Source organism: Salmo trutta, chromosome 37 (assembly GCF_901001165.1).
Source record: "Salmo trutta chromosome 37, fSalTru1.1, whole genome shotgun sequence".
NCBI classification, from domain to species: Eukaryota; Metazoa; Chordata; class Actinopteri; order Salmoniformes; family Salmonidae; genus Salmo; species Salmo trutta.
The window spans coordinates 2,771,717-2,786,482 of record NC_042993.1 but is presented as its reverse complement, the minus strand read 5'-3'; the positions used below and the strand labels follow the sequence as shown (position 1 = coordinate 2,786,482).

General features: G+C 44.3%; 1 protein-coding gene across 1 annotated transcript; it reads left to right on the top strand.

Annotated features, from left to right (window-relative positions):
- Positions 1-326: 326 nt before the first annotated feature.
- LOC115177446 (ephrin-A1) lies at positions 327-12,153 on the top strand. The gene is made up of 5 exons (XM_029738225.1): positions 327-625; positions 10,458-10,753; positions 10,918-10,983; positions 11,180-11,299; positions 11,422-12,153. Exons 1-5 carry the CDS (start codon positions 528-530, stop codon positions 11,541-11,543), a joined length of 702 nt encoding a protein of 233 aa, XP_029594085.1. The 5' UTR covers positions 327-527; the 3' UTR covers positions 11,544-12,153.
- Positions 12,154-14,766: the final 2,613 nt, after the last annotated feature.

The following is a 14,766-nucleotide window of genomic DNA, read 5'->3' as shown; positions in this document are numbered from 1 at the left end:
CTAAAGTATACCATAGTATTGTTATTTCACATTTTCATGTTGTTAAATATGTGAGCCTATAATTCATCAGGAGGGGGAAAAATCAGCAAGTTTTGCATTAATGACAAAAATTCTAAGAAAACACTTTTGGTCACAACAAAAGAAACACAAAAACTATTTTGAGTGCGTTATGAATTCATTTCAATGTCACAAAAATAGCTATATGCCTATATTGGATAAAGTGTTCATGGCGTCTCTAGTTGAATAGTCAGAGCAGTGGGGCGTTTTTCCCGCTGCTATTGGCTATACAACCGGGAGAGGCGTGGCTCTGTTAGACAAAACATTCAACGCGCCTCGGTCTTAACCATACAAACAGCCGTTAAACTCCACAGAAGGAGGTCTCAACCATACAGAAAAGCAGCAGCTATAGACCAGCACCCCTATCATACGTTTCTTTTGACAGTGTGCACATTCTGCACAGACGTATTCTGCAATAACTGACAGTATTTGTTGGTGTTTCGTTTTGTTCTGGTCCTAAATCAGCAGCTATGGATTTGGTGTGGCTGGTGTGTTTGGCTGTGAGCTTCGGAACCTGGTTCGCCTCTGCAGAGAGACACAGCGTCTTCTGGAATAGCACAAACCCAAAGTAGGTGTTCTTAATCTCTTTCTCTCTGTGTGTGCGTATTTTGGTGTAGCACACATTAAAAGTGTGTGTGATTTCTGTTTACGCGCACCTAGTGCTCAACTCACTTTGAGAATGCTTATCTGACACTATACTAGGCCTACTCAAGTACACTTTCTGTCATGGGATAAATACTGTTTGTGTCTCATCCACTCAATGGATCGCCTACGCGCTGAATTTCCTCGGTTCTTTATCAGACATCCCACCCCACTGGACACACACGGCCTGGTTGAATCAACGTTGATTGCACGTCAATTCAATGAAATGATGTTGAACTAATGTGGAATAGAAGTTGACATCTGGATTTTGGTATTGCTTTTATTTCTTCCATTTGTAGTATATTAGCTGTAGGCTGTGTGCCTTGTTGTATTAGCTGTCTGCTTGCCCCTTTAACCAGGTAACAGAATTGTAATTAGGTTATGGTCGGCCAATCGCGCAGCAGGGCATAAACAGAGAACAAGGGGAAGTTTGGGAACGAATTCTGAGACAGCTGGAGAGACAGAATCAACCATGTATATGATCTCGATACATAGACAGACTCCCTCACACAGCATAAAAATAAAGCCTGAACCAACTCGACCTGAGTGTCTGAATACAGACTGTATGTCTGTGTTTCACTCTTGGTGCTGCTGACAGTCTGACACTTCAGCTCTCCAAGAGGGGGAGGGGGGGGGACAGATCCAATGCTGATTGTTTTGGGGTCAGAAATTGTAATGCTACCATGCCACTCAGTGGGCTCAATGGAGCTTGACAGGCGTATGCGAGGCCGCGTGAGTTATTGAGCTTTTAGCACAGACCTGAAGATGGTGAGAAAGAAGGATGGATTATTTTATAGAGAAAATGGACCAAGACTGAGGGGTCACGGTTTCAGCCGACTCTGGGTCGACGTTATTGTACCTTCTTATCGCAAGTTCAGATGCCATTACGGCCTATTTGTGTTACCTTAATTCGATTTGCACTTTGTCTCTGTAGCCTAATTCTCCTTAGGCCAATGATGATGACAGAGCACTAAATTAGATTTCATATGAAATGGGAAAGACATTGGTTTTGTAATTGGTTTAATGATGTGAGTACAGGAAAATGTTGTTGACTAGTCATACCTTGTCATGAGTTGTGACGAAATGGGTTTTGTCGGTGTGAGTCAGCGTTGTACTTTACCTGTTCCGTACGCAGGTCTGACTTTACCTGGGTTTGTCGGTATGACATCACTGAGACGGTGGCTCGAGCACAAGGAACACGACTTCTGTTGATCAGGTGACATGAAGAGGGAGGAAGAAAATAACTGAAGAGAAGGACATCTGAACCAAACTCTTAGTCCATAATGAGAAAAGAGGTTATAGAGGAGAAATCAGAGTTGTGGGTCAAGTGAGAATTGCTATAAATGCAGAGAAATACAGAAAGAACATTTTGAGGGGCAGTGGTCTGAGTCAGTGTGTGTTTAACTATACTTGTGAGCACCAGAAGTCCCCACCAGAATAGTAAACAAACAAACAAACAAACATTTGACCAACTGGGGACATTTTGTTAATCCCCACAAGATCAAATGTTATTTCTAGGGTTAGTTTTAGGGTTAGGAGCTAGGTTAAGGTTAGGATAAGGGTACGGGTTAGGGTTGGGGGTTAACCTTGTCCCCACAAGTTTAGCTGTGCAAGACTGTGTTCTTTAATCTGGCTCTGGACTACATTCCCACTGTAACTTGCGTTGCATAACAACATCAACAACAACAATCATAATGTACATTAATCCTTTTTGTAGCAGACTAAAGATAGACTAACACACAACCAGACAGAGAAATATGTTCACACGTCACATGCACTGTAGACACAAACAAGCATGTTCAGACACACACTCGCATACACATTGACACAGTCACATATTAACAAAAACAAACTACATGGAAACTCGCCGCGCCAGTTTGATGTGGGAGCAGTGATGCTCAGTGTCCACTAAAGACTGATAACTATTACTCATGACACAAGCTCTACTCACACATTCTGTACTGCATGTCTCTCTCACACACACACTTTTTTTCCCCCAGAAGTGTTTATCTAAAGTCTCTGAAAACCTCCAATTGGAACTCAGTGAATGTGGTTTTCAGAAGGAGATTAATCACTGTTAAAAATGAGGACTTAATCCTAGTCTGGCCCGTACCCACCTGCTATTGTTACCACATTTTCACTGTATAATCCTTCGTCCTTCTCTTTAATCCCTCGTTCTCAGTTTCCATCTTTCTTTTTCAACTTTCTCTTTCTCTCTGGGCAGTTTTCTGTCAGCCTGAAAGCCCAATCTGGTCCCTCAACTGTCGTCCCACTTTACACTGTGTCTCAACCACCTGATTCACTCCCATGGGATCACTGAGTCTAATTGGTTCCTGGCTGATTGATCTAAGGCGATCAGGTGTAAACTGATGTTTACTGACTGACTTCAGATGGTAGCACACAGATCACTCAGTGTGTGTGTACAGTTGTCAGTCTCTGACCTGACTGGTGTAGAAACTGGTTTTTCGCAGTCTGTTCCAACCTTGTTATAGCCTTGTGTGTGTGTGTGTCTGTGTGTGAGAGACTGGGCTTGTTTCGACCTGATCCTACAGCTTAATCATTAGTTCTGGCGCAATGCATTGTTACTGGAAGTGTTTTTTTGTTTTTGACTGAGGGTGAGTGTGTAGTGTTGCCTGAACTCCAATGTCAGAGAAAGGGAGGGGCCCTATATGTAGGCGATATTACAGAGCACTGGTAAATCAGTGACTCTCTCTCTCACACACACACACACACACACACACTCTCTAGGGGCAGGGGGTGGGTGTTAATATTAGTAGCAGCCAGCATTCCACACTTCCCCTGTTACTATACTCAACTCTGTCAGCTGTGTTCGACCCCCCCCCCTTCCTTCTCTCCCCTGTTACTATACTCAACTCTGTCAGCTGTGTTTGACCCCCCCTTCTCTCCCTCCCTCTCTGTACCTGTCCGTTCCTCTCTCCATCGCCACTCCCTCTTCTCCTCACCAGCTGCGTCTTCTCCAGCTTGTTATTGCCTGACCACTTCTCTCTTTCTCACTATCTCTGTTTCCATGAGTTCATCTCTTTCACATATTCAAGTATTCATGTTCTCCTCTCCTATATAGCTATATATTTCCAATTCTCTGTCTTCTTTTGTCTTTCTCTCTCATGTTGTGTTGTTGAGGTGTTGTTGAGGTGTTGGGCTTGTCTGAACAGATATGTCCTAGAGGAAGAGGTTTAGGGTTGTGGTGGCTGGTGGGGGAAGAGGGTGGTGTGGTTGTAAAGTTAAATGTGTGATTTTCTTCTCTGTTGTAAAGCTCTTCTTTCCTCTGGCTAAATTCCTCTCTCTCTATTCTATATTCCTCTCTCTCTATTCTATATTCCTCTCTCTCTATTCTATATTCCTCTCTATTCTATATTTCTCTCTATTCTATATTCCTCTCTGTCTGTCTTTCTTTCATATATTCTGGAACCCACCTTTCAATTCAAGGGGCTTTATTGGCACGGGAAACATATGTTAACATTGCCAAAGCAGGTCTCTCACCTCCCACCTCATCTGTCGCTCTGGGTCTCTAATCCCTCAGCAAAATGAGGGGGAAATACACGCGCGCACACAGATTACAGACGATCTGAGCTGTAATCTGACTAGCTGACCTATAGACAGTAAAATCGTCATTCTGCTGCTTTTTATATTTAGAATAGATTATATCCCTGTTATCTCTCTGGCGTAACGTGTGTGTGTGTGTGTGTGTGTGTGTGTTAGTAAATCTGAAGCTCCTTAAATATGTAGAGGGACATATCCTACATAGAACAATCAGTTAAAGGAGCCAATAGGATTGCTCCAGTCAGTCAGCTACACAGCATCTAGTTCTGTCCATTCAATCACATCTAGGTATATAGCTTGTTTCCTGCTGACATAACAGCTGTCTTACCTAACACTCTCACACACACATTATCATGGATGTAACACAAAACAACGTTTTGCCGTGTTAAAAATAAATACTTTAATTAGCGCCCCCTTCCATCTCAGCTCTTCCGCTCGCCTCCTTATCTATGGTCCAGACTTCCTCTCTCTCTCCGTCAGTTCCTCTCTTTCTCACAGACCCTGCTCGGTTTTCCTGAGTAGTTTTCCACACAGATCACAGCAGCTTGCTGTGTCTCCCCACTGTTATTGTTTGTCTCAATTCTACAATACTGAGGACTGCTTTATCCTCACGTTATCACATTGTGTGTGTAGGGTCATGTTTGTGTGTTTCCAGTATCATCTCATGTAGCGTTTCAGAGATGGCTCTCTGTTGCCCCCTAAGGGCCACTTCCAGTCTCAGCTCAGGCCTGACTGACTTCTCTGTTTGAAGCAGCCGGGATTTTTCCAAAAATAATTTTTGCAATTCATTCACTTTGAATGAATGAAAATAGTTTTGACCCCAACCGTGTTATTCTGTATAATCCAGATTGAACCAGGGTTAGTTGGAATGTTATTGCCCTGGTTGAGAGACCTGTGAGTCTAGTTCTCCTCATTGACCCAAACCGTGTTCTTCTGTATAATCCAGATTGAACCAGGGTTAGTTGGAATGTTATTGCCCTGGTTGAGAGACCTGTGAGTCTAGTTCTCCTCATTGACCCAAACCGTGTTCTTCTGTATAATCCAGATTGAACCAGGGTTAGTTGGAATGTTATTGCCCTGGTTGAGAGACCTGTGAGTCTAGTCCTCCTCATTGACCCAAACCGTGTTCTTCTGTATAATCCAGATTGAACCAGGGTTAGTTGGGATGTTATCACCCTGGTTGAGAGACCTGTGAGTCTAGTCCTCCTCATTGACCCAAACCAAGCTGCATATCTAGTAACCTGCCAACATGTAGCCTTTTTCTATTCATCTGAAAGAGAGAGTTGGGAACAGAAAACGGGGGATGGATAAAAGAGAGGAAGGGATTTGTGTTGAGAAATTAGGCTGTCATGAAGAGCTTTGATATTATGTTACCTTAAGAGCAAGGGAAGAATAGAGGAGAGATGAACGGAGGGAGAGGGGGATGGGTTAATCTAGAGCGCATAAAGGAGAGACAGACAGACGGAGAGATGGGACATGGATGAATAGATGGCTGGCTGGAGGGAGGGGAGAAAAGGTTGTGTTGACATTTTTAAAGGCTCTCAAACCCTGCAATTCCTTGTAAAGAATCACACATACCATGAATAGAGGTGGTGGTTAGTGGAGTCTGGATGCGATAATGGTGGTTGGGACAGAATGATTAGACTCCTGTTATTCTGATCTTTTGGAGCGTGACAGACAGAAGAATGACCTCTTTGGAACTCTGCTCTCAGGAGAGAATGTGGGAGGTTAGAGAGTGTTCTAGAGAGGTTCTACTAGGGTAGTTAGTGTATAATACTGTATTAGTACATACAACAACTAAAACCCAGATTACAACTCACAGGCCTATATCCTCTTGAGTTGAGGTGTGAATGTGGGATACCACAGTTCATTAATAGGGTGATTTTATACGCCTGTGTGTGCAGATTTTATAGTTGTATGGTGTGAGAGCATTCTATTCCACAGACTCTCACAAACCTCAAGCCCTGTCATTACATTCCTCGTGTGTGTGTGTGTGTTGCTGACTACCTGTGGAGTATATGGTGGGTTTTGTTAACAGTGCTGACTCTCCTTCAGACCCGCTGTGTGTGTGTGACTAGACTCTCCCTTGCTTACTCAGTGGGAGTGTGTATGAGGATTCTGACTCTGAATTCTAACCCCTGTGACCTGCCTGACAGTTTGTAACATTCCCCAAAGAATGAGAGGAGGAGGAGACGGGGAGAAAGGAGAGCATTTTTGTTGTGGGTTTTTATATGGGAAACACAGGAGGGATGGTAGGGAGAGAAGAGAGATGGGCCTATAAGTAGGGAAGAGAAGAGAAGAGATGGGCATATAAGAAGGGAAGGGAAGAGAAGATAGATGGGCATATAAGAAGGGAGGGAAGGGAAGGGAAGAAAAGAGAGATGGGTGTATAAGTAGGGAAGGGAAGAGAAGAGAAGAGAGATGGGTGTATAAGTAGGGAAGGAAGGGAAGAGAAGAGAGATGGGTGTATAAGTAGGGAAGGAAGGGAAGAGAAGAGAGGGGTGGGAGGTGAATCTAGAGGGGAGGGATGTGATAACAGCAAGAAATGAGGAAAGGACTTCAAAGCTGTTGAACTTAATGAGGTGTTAAACAACTCACCCAATCACCCTATTGTCATAACCACCTACCACACACACACACACACACACAAAGCAAACACACACACATCTGTGACGCAGTAGCTACAGTAGCAGCCCTGAGAACTGTTCAGTTCAGAGGAGAGGTGAAGGGAGACTACCTTCCATCCTGGCTGTTTACACACACCTCAGTGAGACAAAGACACACACACAGACACACCTCAGTGAGACATAGACACACACACACACACACACACACACACACACACACACACACACCTCAGTGAGACAGACAGACACACAGGCTCTGGTCTGCCCTGATAAACACATGTGCTCAAGTGCCTGGGGTGTGAGGTGGCCTGAATTCTGGTATTCAGAGAACCTCTCTCTCACTCCCCTGCCTCTCACACACGCGTAGCTATCACATTAACGCAACTCTCACTCTCCTGTGAACTGTCAGTCAGAGTAGAAGGACGAAGGAGAGGGAAAGACGATACTGTTCGGAGGGAGGGAGGAAGGAGCGCTTGTGTTCCAGTTGTGAGTCTGGCCCTGTGTCAACTGGCTTCAATCAGCTGGACTTCTCCCAGATCCCTAGGCTGAGATTGCTCACACACTCACACAACCCCTCCCATTGATAAGTACGGCCGTCAACGTTACTGTAAATCTAGCTTCATCATGATTATTGTACAACTTGTGGAGAGAGTCAATTATGGGCAACATGGACCACGTGCAAAATACTGAGAGCCATAGTAGCTACAACACACCTCACCTTATCACATCTACATCAGCCTCTACTAGTGAGCAGAGGACACTGAGCACAGCCTTGGGGCTAGAGGGGGTGAAGGGTGGGGGCAGACTGGAGTCTAGTCAGCTCCAGGGTTTATGTCTTTGGGGGGAGGGGTAATTACACCCTATTCAGAACCCCTCCTCCCTTTGTGGGCAACAGCTTGGCCCCAGATAGCTTTTAATTAAGTAGGCTCCAGAAGAGCGGCAAAGGGAGATCTGAAAGTGTGATTGTTTGTAGTGACTGAGATTAGCAACAGAATGTGTGTTTTGACAGCTTTGGACAGGAACATGTTTTTAAGGAGAAGCTGTGGTTACTGTGGAAATCAGGTGGATTCCATTCAGTTAGGAAAGTCACTTCACTCTACTGTAGCGGTGCAGTTCTCTCGTGCCGTTCGTCTCAACCCTGTCATTACCAGTCTGAGTCAAAGAAATAAGAAAAGAACACAGATTTGTTTGTCAATTAAGATCTTGAACTGCAGACCAGCGTGTGTGCATGCGAAGGCTAAGCCAAAGATATCATCCTGTTTTGAAGTGGTGTGAGAAAGAGGCTAATCTAGCTGTTAGCCCTGGCTAATGAGCCTAGGTACGGGCTCAGCTAACAATACATGTTGTGGTGTGAGAAAGAGGCTAATCTAGCTGTTAGCCCTGGCTAATGAGCCTAGGTACGGGCTCAGCTAACAATACATGTTGTGGTGTGAGAAAGAGGCTAATCTAGCTGTTAGCCCTGGCTAATGAGCCTAGGTACGGGCTCTGCTAACAATACATGTTGTGGTGTGAGAAAGAGGCTAATCTAGCTGTTAGCCCTGGCTAATGAGCCTAGGTACGGGCTCTGCTAACAATACATGTTGTGGTGTGAGAAAGAGGCTAATCTAGCTGTTAGCCCTGGCTAATGAGCCTAGGTACGGGCTCAGCTAACAATACATGTTGTGGTGTGAGAAAGAGGCTAATCTAGCTGTTAGCCCTGGCTAATGAGCCTAGGTACGGGCTCTGCTAACAATACATGTTGTGACTGGCAGATTACTCTGTCTAGGTCTCTCTCACACACACACACACACACACAGTGGCAGGGGGTTAGAGACCCACATGGAGCCAGTGTGTCTGTCACTTAAGAAGGACAACAACAACAGTAGAGAAAGGAGGGATGAAAGGAGGGAGGCAGGATACCAGATACCTCCTGTTCTAGGCTTTGATGCTTGGGCACACACCAACACAACAGAAACATGTATGAACTGGGTTCTTCACACTGTCTCTCTCACACAAAGCTAGTGTATACATTACTATGAGCCCTTCCTCCCTAATTAAAGTGCCACCAGCTGCCTGTGATACAGATGCGCTCTCTCTCTCTCGTGGCACAGAACAGAGCCACACACCCGGAGTATGTGGCAGGGTGTTTGTGCTGTGGCCTGTGTGGATGTCTGTTCAGCCCAGGGCCTGGAACCAATGAGACTCTGACGTGCATATTATACTGATTACATCCTCAGGGTTAACAAGCTCTTACCCACAAACTCAACCTCTCTTCCAGAAAAGTGTGTGTGTGTGTGTGTGTGTGTGTGTGTGTGTGTGTACCCTGCCAGCACCACTGACTCCACTCGCCAACACAACTCATAGTCCCTGTGTGAGCTGAATCCTAATAGGCCTGGAGGACAGCTGGAAAGCACTGTTTTAATTTGATACCCAGATACAGCACTTTGTTTCTTTCATCACTTTAACCTTCCTTCCTCCCAGAAATAGAAGTTCTACTGTTCTAGGGTTTATTTCATGAGGTGTGTGTGTGTGTGTGTGTTAGACATTTGTGTCCTTTCACGTGTATACCTCAGTAGATTGGAGGGGTTGACTGGAGGGAAGGAGGGTTAAACAACAACAACAGTTAGAATCTAGAACCGAGATGGAGGGAAAGCTTAGAGTCATAAAGTCAAGGAGGGTTAAAATGAAAAGGAACAGAAAGAGAGAGACTGTCTCCACCTCCCTCAATATTTATTTTTCGTGGAGGGAGGAAGAAAGAAGTAGGAAGAGACAGAATCAGGGGTGAAGTCACTAGAGGAGTAAAAAGTCACACCCACTGACACTCCAACAGGTGCAGAGGGAAAGAAAGGGAGGGAGAGGGACAGAGAGAGAGATGATAACTAACCCATTCAAATGATTTGTGTAGGAAGGGAGAGAAAGAGATTAAATGACTTGTGCCGACAGCTCATATAGATGACAGACAGAGAGACAGAAGGAGAAACTGCCACTCAGAATCTTGTCTCCATGGACACAGCTGGCCAGTGAAACTCTACTCTTTAAAACAACATGAGTGGAACGCTCCAGAAAACAGATGAGGGAGAGTTAGAGGGATAGGCAGAAAGAGTGTAGGCGTGTAGTGGTGTGTTCTTGTCTAAATAAATACATCAAACAAGTTTAGCCAGTGACTCCTGATTGGCTACTCACTAATTCTCATTGTCTGGGTGACAGGTCTACACCAAGACTCACGCAATCACACACACGTGCCGCAGGTGCAAATACACACACACACACACACACACACACACACACACTGTCTGTTTGGGCTGAGTCTTATTAACAGCTTTTTTTTGTTTGATTGTCCGTGAGTGTGTTTATTATGAGAGTGTGTGTTTGAGTAAGTCGGTTCTTCCATGCGTGTTTGTTCATGTGAGTGGAACAGCCCACACAAACATGGGCTCAACTCTGTCATCTGGCTGGGAATGGGACATGATATTTCATAATGTTACGTTTGTTCCTTCGGTCAGTCAGAGATGACTACTAGATGTAAAATCATCTAAAGATAATAGCCAGCCATGTCACTAACCACTCTCCTTCTCTTCTCTCTCTCCCTAGTTTCCTATGGGATGAGTACACAGTGGAGGTGAAAATCAACGACTACCTGGACATCATCTGTCCTCACTACACGCGCGGGGAGCTGCCGTCCCAGGAGGCCGAGCGGTACGTGCTGTACATGGTGGAGAAGGAGGACTATGAGGTGTGTAAACCCCACTCCTTCGACCAGCTGCGTTGGGAATGTTCCCGGCCCTTCGCTGCCCACGCCCCTGAGAGGTTCTCCGAGAAGTTCCAGCGCTTCACCCCCTTCACCCTGGGCAAGGAGTTCAGACAGGGAGAGAGCTACTACTATATCTGTACGTTTATCAGTACTATAGTAGTACTACTACACATTTACTAATACCACTACTATCTATGTGCAGTACCTCTGAATGAATACTACCACTTAACTGTAGAATAGACTACTCTAACACAATGCTTGGGTATTTGTACTAAACTTCCCTCTCTTCTCCCTCTTCAGCCAAGCCGCTGCATCACCACGGCCAGGAGTGTCTGAGGCTGAAGGTGGATGTGGTTGTACCTCATGGTGAGCTCCATTCCCCTGTCTCCATCTACATGCTAGCATTAGCCTTTGTTAGCTTTAGCCTTTAGAGGGTTTTCCTATGGTAGTATTAGCTTCCGTTTGCATTAATGGCTAGGCTTAGTGTTCCCCATATTCAGTGGTGTTCCCGTTGGGTGTTCATACAATCAAGTTCTTACCAATGACTTCTTGTCTTCTACAGGCTCTGGGAAGGCCAAGGCTGACAAAGGCAAGGATGGAGCGATGGAGAAAGCGATGGATGGAGGAAAGGGAAAGATGGGAGCAGGAGGAGTGCACAACCCCTCCAACAGGCTTCCAGCCGGTACGTCTCCCATCTGTCCTTCCAGAGAGACTGTCAGGTGTACAGCATTGACTCTGGCTACTAGAAGTACAGTAGAATTGTTCCACTTGTTTCTGATAATAACATGTTCTCTCTCTCTCCAGATGACCCTACTGTGTTGGAGCCTAAGGTCCAGAAGAGTGTGGGTAGTTCAGGTGTTCAGCTGGTCTCCCTGTCGGTCTTCTTCACCCTGTCCCCCGTCCTACTATCCCTCTTACTATATTGACACTGAGTTTAAGACCTAGCTACAACAGAGACACTGTCAACCCAATGCTGGACATTGGCACAGAGAAGATTTTTATAGATATTTTTATATTTGCAACTGGACTGAGCTGCTGCCCGTGTGTGATTTGGAACGTGGATCGTTCCAGAGACGATCTTCAAGAGTATTTTGTGAAGGATGTTTTTCTACATGTTTTTGTAAATGAAAGAGGATGGATGCTATTCCCCTTTTCACTCCATTTGATCTGTATGGACACTTGGAAACCCCACTTACTCTGGAACAGATCTAACTGGAAACATGATGTACTAATCATTATTAGAAAACTGACAAGGGGATAACTGTTTTTGTGATTACCCTGACTTGAACACTGATATACACTGCGTGTAAAAAAAACCATGATCAATACCTTCCTAATATTGAGTTGCACCCCCCTTTTGCCCTCAGAAAAGCCTTAATTCGTCAGGCATGGACTCTACAATGTGTCCAAAGCGTTCCACAGGGATGCTGGTCCATGTTGACTCCAATGCTTCCCACAGTTGTCAAGTTGGCTGGATGTACTTTGGGTGGTGAAAGATTCTTGAAATACACACAGGGAACTGTTGAGCGTGAAAAACCCAGCAGTGTGCAGTTCTTGACACACTCAAACCGGTGCGCCTGGCACCTACTACCATACCCCGTTCAAAGGCACTTCAATCTTTTGTCTTGCCCATTCACCCTCTGAATGGCACACATAAACAAGCCATGTCTCAAGGCTTAAAAATCCTTCATTAACCTGTCTCCTCACCTTCATCTACACTGATTGAAGTGGATTTAGCAAGTGACATCATAGCTTTCACCTGGTCAGTCTGACATGGAAATAGCAGGTGCTCCTAATGTTTTGTACACTCAGTGTATAATGTGGGTACATATTCTTTGTTCAATCTGAAACAGTTTGAGCCAAAGTCTACACTAGTCCTCTGAAACGGCCTCATGTTTCCTCCTCTACATGTAGAGACTATTGATGTATATAGATGTATGTGTATTAACTGACCTTCCTCTAAGCACGGTTTATGTCTTGTTTAGTGTACTAGCTACTCAGGTCAATGGGGATGTTTCTTCTTGACATGTCACTAAAATCAAACTAAAGTGTATTTGTCACGTGCACAGGATACAGCAGGTGTGAACAGTACAGTAAAATGCTTATTTGCAAGCTCTTCCTCAACAATGCAGTATTCTATTATAATTCACTGTACAAAACCCAATGATGTGACAGATGCATACTCTAAAGCACAGATTAGCACACACTAGAACAAAACACACATTCTATGTTGTAGATATACACAGATATCTACATAACCAGATCCTTTGTCATCGAGATGGTACAACAGCTTCTAGTGAACAAATTGGGATTGTTTTAGTCATTGCTGGTTTGCTTTTGTATGTCTTTATGGTTTAGTGTTGAACAGATGAGTGTATAGGAACGAGATGGAGGGAATGGGAGTTGAGGGGAAGGAGGAGAGCAAAGCGGTAATGACAGGATTCTGAGAGGGTGTTGTGATTGCATGGAGTCTGGGAGCTGTGCTTCCTTCCTTTACTGATGGGCATTCATCGCATACTCTGATATACTGTAAACAACGTCCCACAAACAACATACCCGGTACACTGGATATTATGGTGTGTGCACTGTAGGTTGGTGGCACCCTAATTGGGGAGAAGTGATTGGTGGTAATGACTGGAGTGGAATCGGTGGAATGGTATCTCATACATAAACACATGGTTTCCAGGTGTTTGATACCATTCGCTCCGTTCCGGATATTATTATGAGCCGTCCTCCCCTCAGCAGCCTCCTGTGGTTTACAAGTGTTACACAAAATGCAGAGGAAATCCCTACATTCAGACACTATTGTAACTTGTTTTTTGTAAATGTTTGTATGAAAAATTTGTACATAGAAAAATATGGAAATAACAGCATTTGTTTAAAATGTGAAAACTTTAATGTAATTAAACAGTGATATAATAAATCTGACTTGAGTGCTTTCATTCCTCACATTTTATAGCCAAAGGTAAAGAAATTGATGGTCACACTTTCAAAGTTGTTACTTTTGACACAATTCACAGCTGGAGTTTAAAACTTTCACTGCAACATTCTGACATTTGTTTTGATGGTTGACAAAGGTGACTCTCCAAGCCCATCCATCTGCTCTCTGAAGAAATATCACCCTTTCGCCAACTCCCCTCATGTCTTTCCCGTGCTCTTCTCTCCTTCTCTCCTTCTCTCCTTCCCTCGCTTTTGCTGTTTCTGTCTTTCATCCTGGGCTGGTTTTCCCTGGCCATAACATCACAGCCCTATGGCCAAACGTTGGTGTGAAGAGGGATGAGAGAGATACTATTTGGCCCTAACAGAGAGTACACAGTGGCAGAATACCTGACCACTGACTGACTCAGACTTAAGGAAAGCCTTGTGTAACGAGTGCGCTGAGAGTCGGTAAGCAAGATCAGGGAGTGAGTGTTTTAATAAATAAAAAAACTAAATACCAAACAAGAAACGCACAAAGTATATAGTGACATATATATATATATATATATATATATAGGGAAGGTAATCAGGGAAGTGATGGAGTCCAGGTGAGTCTGATGAGGTGTTGGTGCACCTAACGATGGTGACAGGTGTGCGCCATAACGAGCAGCCTGGTGACCTAGAGGCCGGAGAGGGCGCACACAGACTCAGTGAGCATAGCCTTGCTATTGAGAAAGGCCGCCGTAGGCAGACCTGGATCTCAAGAGAAGACCGGTGCACACTGCCCACAAAATGAGGTGGAAACTGAGGTGCACTTCTTAACCTCCTGCCCAATGTATGACCATATTAGAGACACCTATTTCCCTCAGATTACACAGATCCACAAAGAATTTGAAACAAATCAGATTTTGATAAACTCCCATATCTACTGGGTGAAATAGCACAGTGTGCCATCACAGCAGCAAGATCTGTGACCTGTTGCCACAAGAAAAGGGCAACCAGTGAAGAACAAACACCATTGTAAATACAACCCATATTTATGTTTATTTATTTTCCCTTTTGTACTTCAACCATTTGCACATCGTTACAACACTGTATATAGACATAATATGACATGTGTAATGTCTTTATTCTTTTGGAACTTCTGTAATGGGTGTAATGTTAACTGTTCATTTTTATTGTTTATTTCACTTTTGTATATGATCTACTTCACTTGCTTTGGCAGTGTTA

Coding starts and splice junctions, on each gene's coding strand:
- LOC115177446 (XM_029738225.1), top strand. CDS start 528: ATGGATTTGGTGTGGCTGGTGTGTTTGGCTGTGAGCTTCGGAACCTGG. Junction 10,754..10,917: donor AGAGAGCTACTACTATATCT/GTACGTTTATCA, acceptor CTCCCTCTTCAG/CCAAGCCGCTGCATCACCAC. Junction 11,300..11,421: donor CTCCAACAGGCTTCCAGCCG/GTACGTCTCCCA, acceptor CTCTCTCTCCAG/ATGACCCTACTGTGTTGGAG.